Raw genomic sequence first — 19,338 nt, 5'->3', positions numbered from 1 at the left:
GAGGAATGTTTGCTGATTATTGCAGTATTCAGTTCCATTTGTAGCCTCTCAAACAACAATATATTCCATTCTGTATACAGCCTGGACCACAGGCATATTTGACTTAATCTGTGGCAAACAACACATATAACTTAAGTGCCAGGCATGACCATCTTAAATTAAAGTCAAATACTTCCCCTTAGCATTCAACAACATTATCATCACCAATTCCTCTACAATCAACTCTCAATGGGTTATAAATTGCCAGAAATCTAATCAAACTAGCTGTATGAACATTGTGACTATAAAAGCATGTCAGATTGTGGAGAATGACTCACTTTCTGACCAATGTTCTAACTTTTGTTTGCTGCACACAGCCAAGTTCTTGCACTGCACAATTTCTAAGATTGATACGTGTTCAAATAGCTTACTGTTACTGTTACAAAGTCAATTTGTTCTCTACACGGACATTTCTGATTGCTGTATGGCCACACACCTACACAAGTCTTTCTCCATTTACAAGGCACAAATCAAGAAGCTCAACATAGTCTAAAACAAAGCAGCCTGCTTGATCAGCACCATATCCACTGAAACATTTGTGGGCGGCACGGTGGCACTGTGGTTAGCACTGCTGCCTCACAGCACCAGAGATCCGGGTTCAATTCCCGCCTCAGGCGACTCTCTGTGTTGCGTTTGCACGTTCTCCCTCCAGGTGCTCCGGTTTCCTCCCACAGATGTGCAGGTCAGGTGAATTGGCCATGCTAAATTGCCCGTAGTGTTAGGTAAGGGGTAGATGTAGGGGTATGGGTGGGTTGCGCTTCGGTGGGTGCGGTGTGGACTTGTTGGGCGGAAGGGCCTGTTTCCACACTGTAAGTAATCTAATCTAATCTAATTAATTCACTTCACCACCTATACACCTTGTTTGCAGTGTAACCCATCTACAATTGTGCTGCAGAAACCCATCAAGCCTTACTTGGCAGATTCTGATAAACCTGGGGATCACTATTATCTATTAGGACAAAAGCAATAGACTGACAGGAAAAAAAACACATACCATTCTGACTTGGAAATACATCATATTTCCTTTGTTGTGACTGGATCAACTTTCTAACAGGCTTTGCTTAAGCTTCAAAAAATAGATCACTCATTCGATTTTTTTTCTAAAATAAGTATTTATTTAAAAATGAAAGAACTGATGAAGAACAAGGTTTAAAACACCAGAAAGCATCCAAATCCATCATGTACAAGTAAGGTAAGCTAGACATATTTACAGATCTAAAGATCTGATCATGATTAAAATGCTGGTCATTCAATGCTGGTTGTGTGGCATGTTCACTACTGTCAGGCCTTGTAGATGAGAAGATAGATGAATGTTACAACTGCAATCTGATAACAAACCATGACTCTAACATAAAGCCGTACACAAAGACAGCTCTGAAATTATGCATCAGAAAATGAGGATTCACGTCTTATTCCATAAGAAGGAATTTCTATAAATCAACAAACCTGCATTTTATGAATCAAGTTATGGACTGGTGTTAGGACAAACAAGAAAAATGTCAAAATATGGTCACCACATTCTTTGAAGGATTGTAAACAAGATAAATTAGGTCAAAGTTCATATTCTTTACACAACCCAAATGGTACATGAACACATGAACTTTGTGCAGTATGAATACTAAAATTCCTGACCAAAAACTTTATCTGAAACAAGTTGAGGTTGGAAATATTCTAAAAGGTAAGAAAAGAAACAGATAAAGGGAACTTCTTCATTATGACCGGAAACAGCTGCCAAAAGAAATTCACCTCAATTTTAACGCAATGATCTTCACCACAGGAAGAGCAACTATATATAAGGATCTTCATTTGGTGATGATAGATATAACCAGTCATACAGCAACAGAAATGCAAGCTTGTCTTGTCAGAAATCATAGCTGAATTTACAGTCTCATTTCTTTTCCCATGGAAATTGCTTTCTGATACATCAGAGTAAGGAAATGCGGTAATGGAAATGTGATCCAGTATTTCAGGCAACAGCCACTTGGAATGTGTTCCACTATTCACAATAAAATTTACTCTATAATACTACAATTAGAGTGATACATCACAACATATTTCATCATTGGTGAGATTCCTAGGTCACTTTTGAGTAAGATCTCTTTAAGCCAAGGTGTAAATTTTTTAAAATAGTAACACTTAAAGCTCAAACTTGTACTTTTAAAACTTGACTATTCAACCAAATATAGTTCTACATAAAGTATTACTGGTGGAAAAATGTGAAAGCAGGATTGTTTAAAAGGGTGTGTTATTGCTACATACCAGTATATTTTTCAATAACATTGCCTCTTTGCCTTGGTGTAAAGTGAAATAGCACAAAGATATGTTCATAAGAACAGGTAATCTGCTGGTGTTACATTTATGCCCCAACATTGGAACAGGTGCTTTTCTTTTGTGTTGTCACATGCACACAAAGTAAAAAGACCTGAAAAATTGGTGGAAATCAACTAAACCCTTTGGTCACAAAGATGTCTCGATTTATTTGTGAAGGAAGTAGTTACATCTCAATTACATCCCAGTGCAAATTGAACAATATTAGGCAGGAAGTTCATTGTTACAGGATGCAACAAGATTTGAGACATGTAGAAAAGAGAATGAATAAGGAAGAAAGTTTAGGCTGTGTAAATGAAATGATTTCCCCACAATTTATGGACCAATATTTCATGAAAACTGATCACTGAGTAACTGAAGATAAAAAAAGATGTTTTCCAGTCATTTCAAGGCAGATTATGTGTATGTGAAATTGAAGTAATGTGCTGAATTCAGAATTAAGCCTTACTATCTTCTCGTATTGACAGTTAGAGTTGACAACCTAGTGGAGCTCTAACGTGTATTATAATAAATGTTAAATATGTCCAGTTTATTACTCCGCTATCTGTGAAGAGAGAGATATTGTTGAAGTTTTTGTCTTTTACTCATCAGGACAAATGCAAGAATATCAAATTTACATTTCCAGTCCACTTTTTACAATGACTATAATTAATATTTAAGATTGCACAGCATTAAAGAGCACAATGTACCCCATTATTCTGACCAAGAATCCTCAAATTAACAGTATAAAAATTGATTCATGGGTCCAAAAGAAAATCAGTGTGGGTTCTGGTCATCGTGGTTATAATGAAACCCCACTAGCAGTTGAAATGAATAGCAAAAATGCATTTATGATGATGCTGGACAAACACATGAAGGAGAAAGGCACAATAAAATAATAAACTGTGGATGCTGGGCATCTGAAACACAAACTGAAATTACTGGACAAACTCAGCAGGTTTGGTAGCATCTGTGGAGGGAAAAGAATTTATGTTTTGGATCCAGTGACCTCTTCAGAACTGAAAAAAAATCTTCAATTTTTCTCCACATTTTTCATTTGCTTTGTACAATCAAGACAGCAGACAAATGGTTCGAAAAGGATTTTCCACAGAACAACACAAACTGTATTGAACTGACAAACAGGAAATTAAACTTAACAACCTATTTTAGTATTTAACATTCTCAACTGAATTCTGAAGTCAAATAATGAAAATTATTTTAGGATACTATTTTTCTTTTCAACGTCAGCCAACCGGAAATTGTGCTTCCTGTTATCAACTGATTGCGTGGTATGAACTGTAACTGCCAGCATATAATGAAACAAAAAATTACTATAAAATTCGATCGAGCCCCTTCTGCCCCACTTCATACATTAAGAAAATCAAATTCCAATCAAATTCACATATTGGACAATAAATAAGAACTAACAAATAACCACTATGAAAATCAAGAATGCGATTGACTATTGTTAATATTATTGTGTATATTATCAGAAAGCTAAGTGACACAAATATAAAATAGCAGCCTTTAATATTTTAATTATGAGAGAACTGGAAATATTTTTCTAATAAAGGTGATAAATTTTGACAACTCACAAGCACAAATCTTTTCAAGTGCCACGATTTGCACACATATGCTGTCCCATGCAGAAATCCATTGTCTCACACAATGGTCAAAAATTAACAGGCGTGAAATTATCCAAGATTATAGAATAATATGAAAATCTACGTAGTAAATCCTACAGACTAGCTTCTGCCACACTAACATGGAAAATTGCTGGCATGACTGAGACTTTTGATTAAACCCTGTAGAATCTACAGGGTAATGCTGTGCTAAGCAACTTAGAAGGAAAACATTCAACTATAAATGATAGCAGATAAATAGGGAAGAATGTTGGTCATGATTCTTAATATTTGAGATTCCTCCTTACAAAGGGAATTCAAATCCTTGTAATTTCTGATTTTATGTGGAACATATGAAAGAAAACTGATCAATTGTTTAATTCTTTCCACAATATATTGCATTACATATACATTTTTAATGAAGCAGAAATAATTGTGTATGGAATGGATGCTAATTTATAACAAAGCTGTGATTTTGTTTTGGTAATTTCTCACCTCATTAACTAACTGTCCATCCAGCTATTTTTATAGCACTGACATGTCTCATCGACTGACATGATGAAACATGACCTTGCACACACACAGTGTGCCACTATTCAGCTAAGCAGTCTCAAATTGTTCCAAAGTTAGTAATAAACAAGTACAGTTTCAATATATTTGTATATATTTAAAAACACATACATTGTGTCAACCTTATTTTAAAAAAAACTCTTTCCCTCTCTTTTAAATTCAAGTAAAATGCTTCACTTTTGTTGGAAATGTAAATGTTTGCATGAAATTTTGAACACATTGGACAAAATATCAATTTGTGGCACTAAGATATGCTTCAATCTATTTTCATTAACCTGAACAAGAACTTAGAACACAACATCAATTTGAATTTTTCATTTAACAGGCCAGCAAAAAGAAAACTAAGGTACTCGTTCTATAGATTAATCGAGATAAACTATTCAGTCTGACGCCCAAAGTAGCAAAAAGGTTCTAATTATGACACACTAAGTTTAGACAGGGGGGGAAAAACATAGTTAAGGTCAATAAAATCCCCAAGTTTTAACAACTGTTACACAGGATATTTAGTCAACTTTTAAGAAAATGAATGATCAGTTACATATTTAAAACTGTATAGCGTTTTGCTTTATTAAGGACTTGGGCTCATTGAAATCTCTAGAAATGTTTGAGTTTGGTCTTAATTTGGAAGTAAATCAGTCAGTCCAAAACACGCACTGTGAAAGCAAAAAGGATGGAGATTCCTTTTTGGTGTGAGCATATCACTGTTTTGTGGAAACAGAACATATAGTCCAAAACAGAAGTAAACTGTCGAAATTTAACACCTTTGTTTTGGAAAAAAATGGTTGCGTTCTCCTTAATAACTTCATCATACCATCACTTAAAGAAAAAACAGAATTAAACTTCAATGATCACAAACTAACTTGGAAAATAAATTGAACAACAGACTACAAAAACACAACTACTTTTATGGAAAGCTCTCTTCCTGTATTAATATGGGATTACTGTCCCACAATGGCAGCAAGTACCTCTCTTTGATGCAAACTCTGAAGTGAAAGCACACCAATAAAGTCGTTATACAAACGTGGTTTTATCACGTATAAAAACAGAATGAGCTAGATAAAATCAGCAGGTCTGATAGCATCGGTGGAGAGAGAAAGCATTAACATTTCAAGTCCAATATTACCCTTCTTCAGTAGTCTTATCACTGTTTCTACCTTTCAGAATTGACACAAATTCTTTATTTATTGTAAATTAAAACTTTTTTGACAAAGTAAAATTTGCATAATTTAGAATTGGCTACTTATATTCAACTAAGTCACAATTAAAATATGAATTCATTAGGTAATCAGTTGGAATAATATAGATGCTGCAATTAAAATGAGTAATTCAGGAAATCTGTTTGGCCTGTATTGCACCGTGAACACTAGTGCCAACAGCCATAAGATGTATTAGTCATCATTTTTGCATAAACTACTTTTTCCTTATGCTTAGTCCAATTCAGTAAGTGTCAAAATCACACACTGTTTAATACAATTGGTGCAGATTTTCAAATGTTGTGCACAGCAATGAGTACAAAATATAACATCATCTTGGGATTTGTGCTTTTGTGTGATGTTATAAATGAGGCAGTTAATGGTGTATTTGGATTGAGGTTTAGGCTTCCTATTGTCAGGAAATTATTAGTTTAAAGTTTCAATGCTCGAACACAGTAAAACTAATGGATTAGAAAGTAATGTTGTAATGTGAGAATTTAGTACAAATATGGAAATGCTGACATCACACAGCATGCGCGTTAACTTTCCTCTGAAACTCTACTTGCACTTTTTGTGAAATGGGCTGCCAGTTAAGAAAAGTTGGCATCAAATCAGCACACTTAAATGGGTTAAATCCTGATGAGGGTGGCAGATGGGAATTAGAGTCAAGCTTTACTGCACTGTTGTGACATATTGGATCCAGGAGTGTTACTTGATTTAAAAATCACACACCAATTAATAGTCCACCAGGTTTATTTGGAAGCCCTAGCTTTCAGACACAACTAACAGCAAAAGTGTCTTACAATCTTATGAAGGAGAAGTGCTCCGAAAGCTAGTGCTTCCAAATAAATCTGTTGGACTACAACCTGGTGTTGAGTGATTTTTAACTTTGTACACCCCAGTGCAACACTGGCATCTCCAAATCATGGCTGTTACTAGAGGGGCATGGAAGGGAACAGACTGGGTGAGGGGGAGGTGGTGACTGAGATATCGATGGATGAAAGCCTTGAAGGCACCAAGGTCAGTTTTATGGGAGATGTGTTAAAAGTGTTACACTCCATCGCAAACTCTCTTCCGCCTGCTAAAAGATCTCCAATTTTGAGGTGAGTTCATCAAAGGTCTCAATCTTCAGTTTTCCAAAAGAAGCACAGAATTGTTCACTCATACCCATCAGGGAGCAAGGAAGGTCAAAAGGAATGAATAATCAATTAATATTTAATCAATGCTTTAAAACAGCATAAAAGAAGTTACAAAAATTATGCATCTCTCAACTAAAACTGAACAAAATGTTTTGGATGTAGAAAGAGGCTTGAAACTGCCATCATTATCAATTTCATGATGTGGAGGTACTGGTGTTGGACTGGGGTGGACAAAGTCAGAAGTCACAAAACACCAGATTATAGTCCAACAGCTTTATACAAAGTCACAAGATTTCAGAGTGTAGCCCTTCACCTGATGAAAGGTCTATACTCTGAAAGCTTGTGATTTCAAATAAACATGTTGGACTATAACCTGGTGTCGTGTGACTTCTGCCGTTATCAATTTCAACTGCACTCTCATTTGCCTGCACTTTTTTCTTCGTGTGTACATCATAACATTCTCTACTTAAAGCAATTATTTTGAATCCCACAATAGTGCAGCATTCTATTTTCAGGTGAATCAGCATGTTTTCCATTGTGCATATGCACAGTGCCAGTAATGTCACACTGCATAGTGTAATGAAGTCATTGGTTTGTGACGTGCATGCCCAGCGCTGATGACATAATACCACCAAACAAAATGACATCATCTGTTGGGGTCTGTGCATGCATGACACCATTGCAGCACTACTAAGTGTGCATTGCAAACATTTGAGGGCTTCAGCAGTCAGATCCTTAGTAAATCAAGCAGCAATTTATTCAACATTGTTACAACGTAGGCCAGTATCTTCAGTTCTAAACATTTATGGAATCTGGTGCTATAAGTAAGTTCAGTTTGAAATCCCTTAATCAGACAAAGTGTGGCGAATGAGGTCAGTAAATTCACAAACAAAATTCTAGAACTCTCTAGGAGCACTAGAAGTGCACCTGTATCATATGGACTTGCAGTGGTTCAAAAAGGCAACTTACCAACATCTTCCCAAGAGCAATTGGGGATGGTCAATCAATGTGGGTCTAGCCTGATGTACACATTCTGTGAATAATAAATTAAGAGTGTACAAGTCCAAATAACCATTTGGGAATGTGACAAATGACCAAATGTCGTGGACATACTGGAATTTTGTTGCTTGTTCTCTGGCTTAAGCTTCTGGTATGCCATTTCACTCTGTTTTATTTTGTTTCTGTGCACAGGTAATAGCCTGGGGTGAAGGAAGGAAGGAGGGTCCAGGCAGCTTTGAAAGGGATATGTGGTTGAGTCAGATACTAGGGACATGAAAAACCTTCAGCCCGACAACCAGCGGTGATTGGAATGAGGTCAGCCAGTTGGATCTCATGGAGTTGGAGTTCCCTGATTGGGGCTGTTAACCTGGTCCAATCAGGGAGTCCTGTCTGACAGATATAAAAAGGAGTGTTTACACCTGCACACACACAACATGGGTGTGGGGGAATAAATAAGCACTACCGCAGTTAGGCGATAGTGTGGAGAGAAAGAAAAAAAAACAGGAGTGTCAGGGGTTATGTTCATTCTAGGAGCCAGCTCTGAGCTAGCTGGGTCAGCATCATGTACTATGCAGGTGTAAATAAAGGGTGACTTGGTCACTGCATATCAGCCTTCATGGAGTTATTTCAGTCACCACCTCCCCCTTCTCTCATTCTCAAGAGAAACCCTCACTCTGAAAGACTCATCAGCATCTCCCACTTACATAAAGGCACAACATGCATTATTCCCTCACACCATAGCTTCCAGAGTTAGTTGCTCCAGAATAGGATATAAGTTAAATAATGAAAATGTGGTGTGAAATTGACAAGTTAAGAATGCTCGACAAGGATAGAACGCTTGACAAGGATAGAACATCATGCATACAAGGGATTGAATTTTCTGTTAGCCATGCTCCCATGTTAATGTTGATCTGTCTCTCTGCACCTTCTCAGCAGCTGTAGCATTGTATGCTGCACTCTGTTCTGTTATCCTGATGCACTTGTATAGCATGATCTGGCTGTAAAGCATGTAAGACAATGCTTTTCACTGTATCTTGGTACATGTGACAGTAATAAAATCATACAAATCAAATCAGATCAGACTGTTAAACTGAACTCACAAATGCATTATGCATAGTTTACTTGCTGCCTTACTTTCCATTATTTAAATGACTGGTAGTACAGAACTTGAATATTGGTAAAGATTGTCATCTTGAATGCATCAAGCCAATTTACAAAATAAGGGAACATAACATTTATACTTTATGTGAAGTGTGCTGATTGGTTGTCAGTAGATTCTGATTGGTAAAGGCATATCAATGAAGTTAATGATGACTGACAGTTAATTGCCAACCATTGTTCAAATTTTAAACAGGCCAGGATAACTGATTTGTGAGGGAATTGCCTGAAAATGCCTATCACCTATTTTGTTCAATTGAGACAGAGGCAATGAGCAAATATATTCTTTCCGTCTGCAAAGAACAGGGCCCCGTTCATCAATAAATGTAACTTTCATGACATGTAACTGTGCCACATCTTGAGCCTGGCTGATCATCTCAACTTGGTTGGCATCATAATTTTTTTGCATACTCAGATTGATGTAGCAAATGTTATCCAAAATCATGGAATCACATCCAAAGTTGGATATTGCTATAAATTTTGCAAATGCAGACTGGTTGGTTATAAGTCAGTACTTTTCACGTTGTGGATAGCTGAAGGAATATACTGCCTGTTATGATCCACCTGTCATTTGTTTACATTTCTAGCATTGCAATGGCACAGAAGCTCATATCATTTTACTCATTTATGTGGTGTGCAGAATGCCATTTTGGCTTGAGGCAGCTTATGTTGCTACTGAATGGTATTTTTTGTAAATTTTTAGAAATAATCAGTGCAAGACTAGAAGCTTCAACAAAATGTGTTTCTTCAGCAATTTCCTTTGTTTCTGAGCTCTCCTATGCCCTGTGAGCATCACTTCCTGATCAGCTCAAACAAAAAATCCATAATAAATCTGCATCATTTTAATTTTAACAAACATAATATTATTAGCAGCATTACTCAAAAAAGTTTATTAATGCCAGAATTTTCTGTACCTATAACCAATGGCTGTTGGCACATAGCATTACCCTAAGTGCAGGAGAGGTACCTGATGCCACTCAAGCTGGAATTGGCTCTTTCACAAGAACAAACATTGTTAAGACTTTCCAATTCTTCCCAGCTTCAGCAAGAAGAATACAAAGTAAACAGAGCTAGTTACAAAAACAGTAACCGTCATTTACTTGGTCCTAAAACTGATCATTCAGTGTCAAAACTAGATTTTTCCCTTAAATAAAGATCATTCAACTTGCATACAAATACAATACACATTGTTTAAAAACTACATAACATTATTTCCAGAAGTAAATTTTCCTAACTTTTATAAATATATACTGGAGAAAATGAAGGGGGCTTTGTTTACAATATTCGATAACAGACTATCTTGACAGAAGAATGTAGAGCTTCCGTTGATGTACCTCAAGACAACGACATCACAAACAATACTGAATGTTATTTAATCACAGCTTCTAATTAGTGCCTCATCTATTGCAGCTTAACATTTATAAAACTATTTACTGTACAATAAACTGAAAGCAATATTTCTTTTTGAAAGTATTTTCAACAGATTTTGTTCTTGGATGTGTTTTTTTGTTTTTTTTTTACAAACTTTGAAATATAAACTGTACAAATTAGTTTAACATTAATCTATGCTACACTGCCTCTACAAGAGTTCGACATATGGTGAAGTGTAGGTTTTAATACATTCGAACAATGCAGTGACTACAAAAACAGTTCTCTAAATTTACAAAATATATCTGTACCATCACAATATGTAACTTCAGTTAAACCATGTTAAAAAAATCAGCAGTAAGAGACTATACTGCAAATAATTAAAAGGCTTTGTGCTGATCATACATCATCAGCTGGTAATGGAAGGATACCTCCCCTTCCTCTTGTGAAAAATGCCATCTTCTCCCTGTAAGAACATGGATAATTCACAATCAAAAATATTGGCAATTTATGAAAAATACTTTGTGCTGGTCTGTTTGGTAACACATTTGATATTTTTATGCAAATTGCAAACGTAGATGTAACTAGTTAGGAATAGCAACTGTCCAAAGTATAGCAGAGTTTGAAAGACTAAAGAAAACAGGGAGCATTTAAACAGATAGAAAGTGAGGACTGCAGATGTTGGAGCTCAGAGTTGAGAGTCTAAGCATAGCAGGTCAGGCAGCATCCGAGGAGCAGAAGAATCAACGTTTCATGATGAAGGGCTTATGCCCGAAACGTTGATTTAAACGGATGTCTCCAGAGGATTAAGAAGAGCAGGTTGTTGTCCCGACAATTTAACTATCAGCTATTAACCCTTCCTGGGCAGTTATGAAAAACACACCAAGCGGGGCTTGGCACTACTTGAGGATGGAGGGGGAAACCAAAAACAAAAATGGGAACTTAGCCACTGAATCACACTTCTTCAACTCTTAAGCACTAGTACAAAACTTCAGTGCTAGATGAGGTGTTGCCTGGAAAGATATGGGAGCAGAAAAGAAAGCAATTAATCTAAAAAAAGGAAAACAGCAGTTCAATGCAGCAGGTGAAATGATTCCCACTGCTAGTTATAACTCACCAGAATGATTGCATCTCTAGGGGCTCTTTTTGACTCTCTTCTCGCAACTTGTTCACCTCTTTCGATGTTTTCTTCATAAGCCTTTGAACTTTGCTCTCCTGTTTCTGTTGTTCTTTTGTTTGCTCCGCCTGATGCAATGAGAAAATAACACTTTCTAACTTATTTCACTTAAATTAAGTTGCATTATATCCAAGGAAGCAATACTACATTCATCAATAAGGTTCTTAAAAATAGTGGTCTCGCTCTGACAGCAAGCACATGACAAAGATCTAATAGTTGTAATTCATTTTTATGAAAATCTTAGTAAGGAGAAATTTTTCATGTTTTCTGTTAACCTTATTATTCCAGATGGATGGAATAAATATATTCTTGAAATTTAAAAATGGCTATCTGGTAATTATGAAAAACAATGCTAAGGGAGAACTATATCTAAAGGAATCATTAACCTATATTCTACACACTAAAATTCTGGTCACCATTGAGACTTCACCATATACTTTTTCTCACAGCTAATAAAAATCAATTTCCAAAAGACAACCTCATACTTTCTACAAACTGACCTTGCATCCAAATTCAATGCATGCACCCATATAAATAGCAGTGATCAGACGGAGTTTTCTGGGTAAGGTGAGTGTTTCATGACAATGGCTTCATTGGAGAACAGGAACAAGGGAAGAACAGACTGGGGAGAGGCTACAGTAGGCGATGATTGTTGTGATAATGTACTATCAATATTCAACTTCCATCAGTTGACTTTAATACTGTACATGATGAGGCTGTCATACAGTAAAACTGCTTTTAAAAAATGACATTATTAATCTAAAAGCCCAAGGAAACCACGTGGAATATAACAAATCGGTTGTATTGGAATTATCATTTTCATCAAGGGGCAATGAAATCTGATGAGGTGTTAAAAAATTTGCATCTCTTGTTTTACTCAAACGTGCATGATAAATTCACACATTGAGATGAAAGTCTGATGAAAACCACCAGTTTGGAGTGAAACGATTACACACATATCAACAACACATTAACGACAGCCTTTGAACAATGGAGAGAGAAAGCCAGTTGATTGTAGACTGACAACGACAATGACATTGAAAGTTCATAATTTCTCAATCTCAGAAACCAATGCTAGTGAAAAGCTTGCAAAAACTACCATCCACCAAAAAGACAGATTATCTGCAAGCTTCACCATTCCTGAAGAAACAAGACATCATTAGACTTTGACTCCACTCATGCAGCATCAAGTACTCCTGAAAACTTTAAAATGCAAACCTTCCTGTTGACATAGGCATCTTTGTTCTCTGTCCTTCTTTGTTTTGAGCTTATTACCTGTGTTTGCAATTAAATATCTTTTTTTCTCTATACATAGGTAATAAAATTCTACTCTTGTTCACTCAAGTGTATGATGGAGTCATCTTTCCTTGATCTGGTAACTAAGTTTAATGGAAGTATAACTATATGCAAAAAAAACCAAATAAAATATTAGTTGCGACCAGCCAGGAGGGATTTAACAAAAAGAGGGAAGCCAATCACCCCTCCTCACCTGGTTGGATTAAGCAGGAAACAGGTTGCCTGGAGACAGGCTTCAATGAAGCAACTACCTATGCAGGGTTTTGTTTGTGGGGGAGGAGCTAAAAGAAATATACTGAAAATTTACTGTCCCTCTTTTGCTGAACATTTACAGAAGGAACTATATTTACTTACAAAATCTGAAATATGCTCACTGATCCACTGGGTGAAAAAAACTGAATGTGATCCCTCACACAACAAGATTGAAGAGCCTTGTTTTAGGTTGACCAGGTTCCACATAATGGCAGAAGTTGTTCAGTGCAAGGAGACTTGAAGTTGCAGGACCATTGGCATTGATGTACTTTTATCATTAGTTGCAGCCTAGAAGTTCAGCGCAAATTCAGGAGTTAAGAGGAAGGAGAAGGGAGCAGCTGAAGACGACCCCAGGCACTAAGGTAAGGACAGAGCCCGGGAGACATGGAGAATAGAGGGTGAAAGCAAAATCATTGAGGGAAAGGTCCTGTGCACATACAGACCACAGAGGAGCAACTCTGTGACAAAAATGATAAAGTAGAACTAGCAACATTAAATAGATATATTGTCATTACTATATTTATGATTTAAAGGGAAACAATTCAAGTAATACTATGTTAAATGGACACTTTCTGTATTGCCAGCTCACAACATTCACTCACCTGCACTCTCCCAGCAAACCTTACTCGGCAAGCGACTATTTTATGTTTCATACTTGAGCATTAGTTTGAAAAAGATCCAGGTAATAAAGTAACAGCCTTTGAAACATCATGATTCATTAGTATTGATGAGCTGCATTTGAAAATATGCATATTTAGTGATGGCTTTGTTTCTCCTCTCTCCACCTCTGCTGGATCCAGGCATATGATATTTTCAGCGTCTCCCAAGATTACAGCAATATCCTTAGCTACCTTTATCCATTATATTAGCTTTGCATTGATGGTTCTAGGAATGTTATTGAGGAAACTACCCAAAATATACTCAAGAAACTTATCACAATCAAATGTACGTTAAAATCTCCTATTAAAAACCATTGCTTTTGCTACAGAGTACATGGTGGTCTAATCCCAGAATTTATATGTTCTATCCCTTAACTGCCTCTGTCAGGGAACTGATACACAACTCCCATGACATAATGGTGGCGTCAGGACATACAATATTAATTCGAACAGACATAGGCACATGAAAGAAATGCAAAGAAGTAAACTGAGCAAAGCCTTGTTTTACAAATTATTTAAATCTATGATATGGGATGCAAAATTACAATTCTGAAATAGCAATGAAAAGGAGCTCCTTACAACTTTCAGAATTGTACATGAAAAATTTAAAATATCTAATATAATTGCAACTTTGAAATTTTTTATAACACCAAACAGTATATTTTTCATCTATTATGAAATAAACTGAAGTAAATACTGCTTTATAATCTTACATTGCTAAAATAATGAAGCCACGCCCATCTTGCAAGTATTTTGGCTCTGCAATACCACATTTCTGCTAATAGGTGTTCTTGCTAAAGAACACAAGTCACAATAGAAAAGTACACCAACCCAATTTGGTTAGGGTGAATTGGCCACACTAAACTGCCCATTGTGTTAGGTCCATTAGTCAGAGGGAAATGGGTCTGGGTGGATTACTCTTTGGAGGGTCAGTGTGAACCTTTTGGTCTGAATGGCCTGTTTCCACACTGTATATGATCTAAAACTTATTATTAAAAAAGAGTCATCAAGTAATTTCCTATTACATGACCGAGAAAGAACTTTGCGGATAAAGGATTATGTTCTAAAATGTCATTGAGCTCTGAAAATGCAACAGGATCAGATGGGTTGGTGGGCCAAGGAGTAGCAGATGGAATTTAATTTAGATAAGTGAGGTGCTGCATTTTGGAAAGTCAAATCAGGGCAGGACTTATACACTTAATGGTAAAGTCCTGGGAAGTGCTGCTGAACACAGAGACCTTGGAGTGCACGTTCACAGTTCCTTGAAAGGACAGGCAGACAGGATAGTGAAGGCGGCATTTGGTATCCTTGCCTTTATTAGTCAGTGCATTCAGTATACGAGTTGGGAGGTCATATTGCGGTTATACAGGATATTGGTAGGGCCACTGTTGGAATACTGTGTTTAATGCTGGTTTCCCTGCTACAGGAAGGCTATTGTGAAACTTGAAAGAGTTCAGAAAAGAGTTACAAGGATGTTACCAGAGTTGGAGAGTTTGAGCTACAGGGAGAGGGTGAATCGACTGTGGTTGTTTCCCCAAATGAGAATGACCTTGTAGATGTTTATAAAATCATGAAGGGCGCAGATAGGTTGAAAAGCCAACGTCTTTCTCCAGGGTAGCAGAGTCCAAAACTAGAGGGCATAGGTTTATGGTGAGGGGAGATATTTAAAAAAGACCTTAGGGGCAACATTTTCACGCAGAGGGTAGTGCGTGTATGGAACGAGCTGCTAGAGGAAGTTTTGGAAGCTGGCAGAATTACATTTAAAAGGCATCTGGATGGGAATGTGAATAAGAAGGGTTTAGAGGGATATGGGCCAAGTGCTAGCAATGGAACTTGGTTAGTTTAGGATAACTGGACTGAAGGGTCTGTTTTCATGCTATACAGCTCTGTGACTCTATGACTCTAAAATGATTATGGCAATCTTGCAGGCAATTGGTGCACCAACTCAACAAAATATTGTTACCTCCTGATTCATAGGCCAAAGAAAGTTAAGGATTCCTTCATAATCAATGAGCGGTTTGTAGTTGCAACTCTTAACTTTCAGTTAAGAAAATTAAGCAGTACGCATCATCTGGGTCATTGCTCTCACCTAACTACTATGCACAACTGAAAATTAATAACATTAATACACTACCTGCTTTTCAACTTGCTTCAACAAAGTTTGAAACCTCTCATCCTCTTTCACCCACTGAGGCAGTTCTGTCTCTCCTCTGGCTTTGGCCTCATCAATTTGTCGTCTCAGGTCCCTCAAGGTATCGAGTTCCTGTGTTAGCCTGCGCTGCCTGGTCCTTGATGCCTGTAGATCCAATTCCAAATCCAAAGAGGTTCGCATCAGCCTTTCTGATCCTACCCTTCTGATTGAAGGCTGGAAAATACAAAATTTACATCATGAATTTATTTGAGTGGGAAATCTAATGACTTAGAACTTATATGCACTTATAAACTGGAAGCCAACAAATCCAATAATACCCTTCTGTGTTGTCAAAGAATGACAGAATTAAACTATTTGTTTATATCAGGTGAAATGCTGAGGTATACAAAGTATTAAACTAAATGTAAACTTACTAGTATTATAAGTAATTAGCTCATGCTTAAGTTTCACAGTTCCTTTTCATATTTTCTCACCTTTTTACCCCAAGTTCTTTTAGTTGTTATGTATTAGATCATTTGTATGAATTAATCACAACTCCCCCTAATATTGAGAATTATTTTCCCACCAAACCTGGGAGATGGTTGGTGTAACCCAATCTAATAGTTATTTTCAATTAAATCTAACTACCCCAATGATTCCATATTATTTCACTTCACCTCAAATCTCTCAGCTTAAAATATCAAGCAGATTCACTTCACAGAAGTTGAATCAACATTCAATTAATGGTTGTGTGGTCTAATACGTACATAGGGAAAACTTAAATGCCTTCCTCCCAGAAGTTTGGACATGAAGAATCGGACAAAAGGATGACGATTGGGACCACTGTTATCATACCTTGCTGCTCATTAATGCCAACCTAAGATCACATCTGACTACTGCTGGTATATACCAGAGGTGGACAGGGGTTGCATCACTTATGAGGCTTGAAAATCCTGGCATTGTATCCTTGTAGACACAGAGAGGGTGGGAGTCCATCGTCAGACACTCACTTCCTGATCAAGGGACCACATATCTGGAAGAAGCATGGCCAGGTCAGTCACCCACCTGTCATTGCTGATGCCCCATTTCCCCTCTCCTCTACCATTACACGATTGTTATGTACTAGGCCAGACATCTCAAAATACTTCAAGAAGGTAGCCCGGACCCTAACTTTGCTAGTTGTTTTAAGCAGGTGTAACATGGATATTCCATAAGAAATGTTTCTGGTCAAATCGCTTATTTTTAAACAAAACGGAATTTATTTACGAGAACATTGATTGAAACACAAACAACAGAAAACAGAATACTGAATAACTCAACCTCTCTAAAAACCCAACAGATCATCCCAACAAAATGATGCTGTTCCAAATACTTGCAACAATCCCCACAAACATCCCTGGGCACAAAAGGTAAAATCAAGTTCTTACAGGATAGAAGTCAAAGAGAGAGTTCCAGGCTGGACCTGCTTCTTTGGGTCCAGCAGCTTTTTTCCACACTACTGTTAAAAATCAAACCAGAGAAAGCCAAGCTGGAAGAAGTGGCCACTCCCCTTTCACTGATAGTTTCACACTTACTAACAATGTTTTCAATATGCAATCTTCTGCTCCATTTATTTAGCCTGTCTTGCATGCATTCTCAATTTGGTGTCATCAACAAAAATTGGACATATTATAATTGGTCCTCACATTCAAATCATTTATATATATTGTCAACAGTCCTTTACAAAATAATCTAACATTTTCCCTGCTTTGGATGTTAAAGTTACAGGTTCTCCACTCTCTCTCTCTCTCTCTCCCTGTCTTCTTGAACAGTGGAATTACTTTCCAGCCAGTAGAAACCTTCCTATAAAATATAGAATTATGAAACATAACCATCAATGCATCTACTATCTCTATTGTTACTTCCTGGAATAATACCATGGAACAAAGTTCATGTAGTCTAGGAAATTTACCAACCCTTAATCCAGCTAATTTTTCAATTACTACCTCTATATTCACACTGATGTCTTCTATTTGGAGATGCCGGTGTTGGACTGGGGTGTACAAAGTTAAAAATCACACAACACCAGGTTATAGTCCAACAGGTTTAATTAGAAGCACACTAGCTTTCGGAGCGTACAAAATCCCATGCAAGGACTGTACAAAACACTACATAGGACAAACAGGAAGACAGCTAACGATCCGCATCCATGAACACCAACTAGCCATGAAACGACATGACCAGCTATCCTTAGTAGCCACACACGCAGATGACAAGCAACATGAATTTGACTGGGACAGCACTACTATTATCGGACAAGCCAAACAGAGAACAGCCAGGGAATTCCTAGAGGCATGGCACTCATCCACAAATTCAATTAATAAGCACATCGATCTGGACCCAATATACCGACCACTACAATGGACAGCTGGAACTGACAACCGGAAGCGGCAGATTCAAACCACTATAAATGCCAGAGGAAACATCACAGAAGCGCTTCACAGGAGGCTCCCAAGCACTGAGGATGTTACCGAGACAGGGGACGAAACATCTGCAACACAAATTCCCAGCTTGGCAAACAGAACCACAACAATGAGCACCCGAGCTACAAATCTTCTCACAAATCTTGGTTACCCTATATTTCTGGGAGATTTTCTGTAATATCTTCTCTAAAAACAGATGCAAAGTAACTTATTAGCTCCTGCACCATTTCCCTGCTCCTCACGCTAAATTCCCTGTCCCACCTGTAATGAGCCCACTTTTATCCTTGCTAATATTTTTTCTTTCATATATTAATAGAAACTTTCATAGTACATCTTTATATTTATTGTTACCTCGCATTTACATCTTCTTTTCTATTTCCAGATCAGTTTCTTGGTCCTCCTTTCCTAGGTCATAATCCTTAAATATATCATTTTGATGGTACACTTTTAAGTCATCTCCTTGCAATCTTTAATTTCCTTCATTAAAGGTCATTAATAACCCTCTTTGAATACTTCTGCCCTAGAGACATGCGGATTTCTAGTGGAACCTCTGGCATCTCTTTTAAATACTAGCCTGTCCGCCTTAAGATTTTTTCATGTATTTCCCCAAACCAACCCAGCTGATCGGTCCTTCATATCCTCAGTTCCTTTGCTCAGATTTAACAACTTAGTTCCAGAATGAACTGTCACATTCAAGTGTCAGTTAAAGCACAGTCATATTATAACCATTACCGTCGGTTCTGCTATAACATGGTAGTTCTGTTCTCATGCAACCCTGTGTTATAACAAAATTACTTAATAGCAGAACCATTTAAACTAATGGGGCCAGAATCGCTTTAAAAGTTCGCACTTTCAAAACAGTCTCCAATTCTTCAATCGCATTATAGCAAAGTTGCACTAACGAAATGTGCATTATAACAGAATGACCCGTATTTCCCAATGGTTCCTTTACAACATAGTTATTCA

General features: G+C 37.1%; 1 protein-coding gene across 2 annotated transcripts in view; it reads right to left on the bottom strand.

Moving 5' to 3' along the window:
• Window positions 1-1,131: 1,131 nt before the first annotated feature.
• LOC140491968 (protein KIBRA-like) overlaps window positions 1,132-19,338 on the bottom strand; it is a 154,463-nt gene continuing 136,256 nt past the window's right edge. For both annotated transcript variants that reach the window (XM_072590508.1, XM_072590509.1), the window contains 3 exons: window positions 15,914-16,144; window positions 11,513-11,640; window positions 1,132-10,861 (listed from right to left, as the gene is read on the bottom strand). In XM_072590508.1, the coding sequence (XP_072446609.1) occupies window positions 10,795-10,861; window positions 11,513-11,640; window positions 15,914-16,144 (426 nt within the window). In that variant the 3' untranslated portion in view covers window positions 1,132-10,794. The remainder of the gene's footprint in view (window positions 10,862-11,512; window positions 11,641-15,913; window positions 16,145-19,338) is intronic.

This window comes from Chiloscyllium punctatum, chromosome 20 (genome assembly GCF_047496795.1).
Source record: "Chiloscyllium punctatum isolate Juve2018m chromosome 20, sChiPun1.3, whole genome shotgun sequence".
Taxonomy (NCBI): Eukaryota; Metazoa; Chordata; class Chondrichthyes; order Orectolobiformes; family Hemiscylliidae; genus Chiloscyllium; species Chiloscyllium punctatum.
This window is presented reverse-complemented; position numbering and strand designations above follow the sequence as displayed.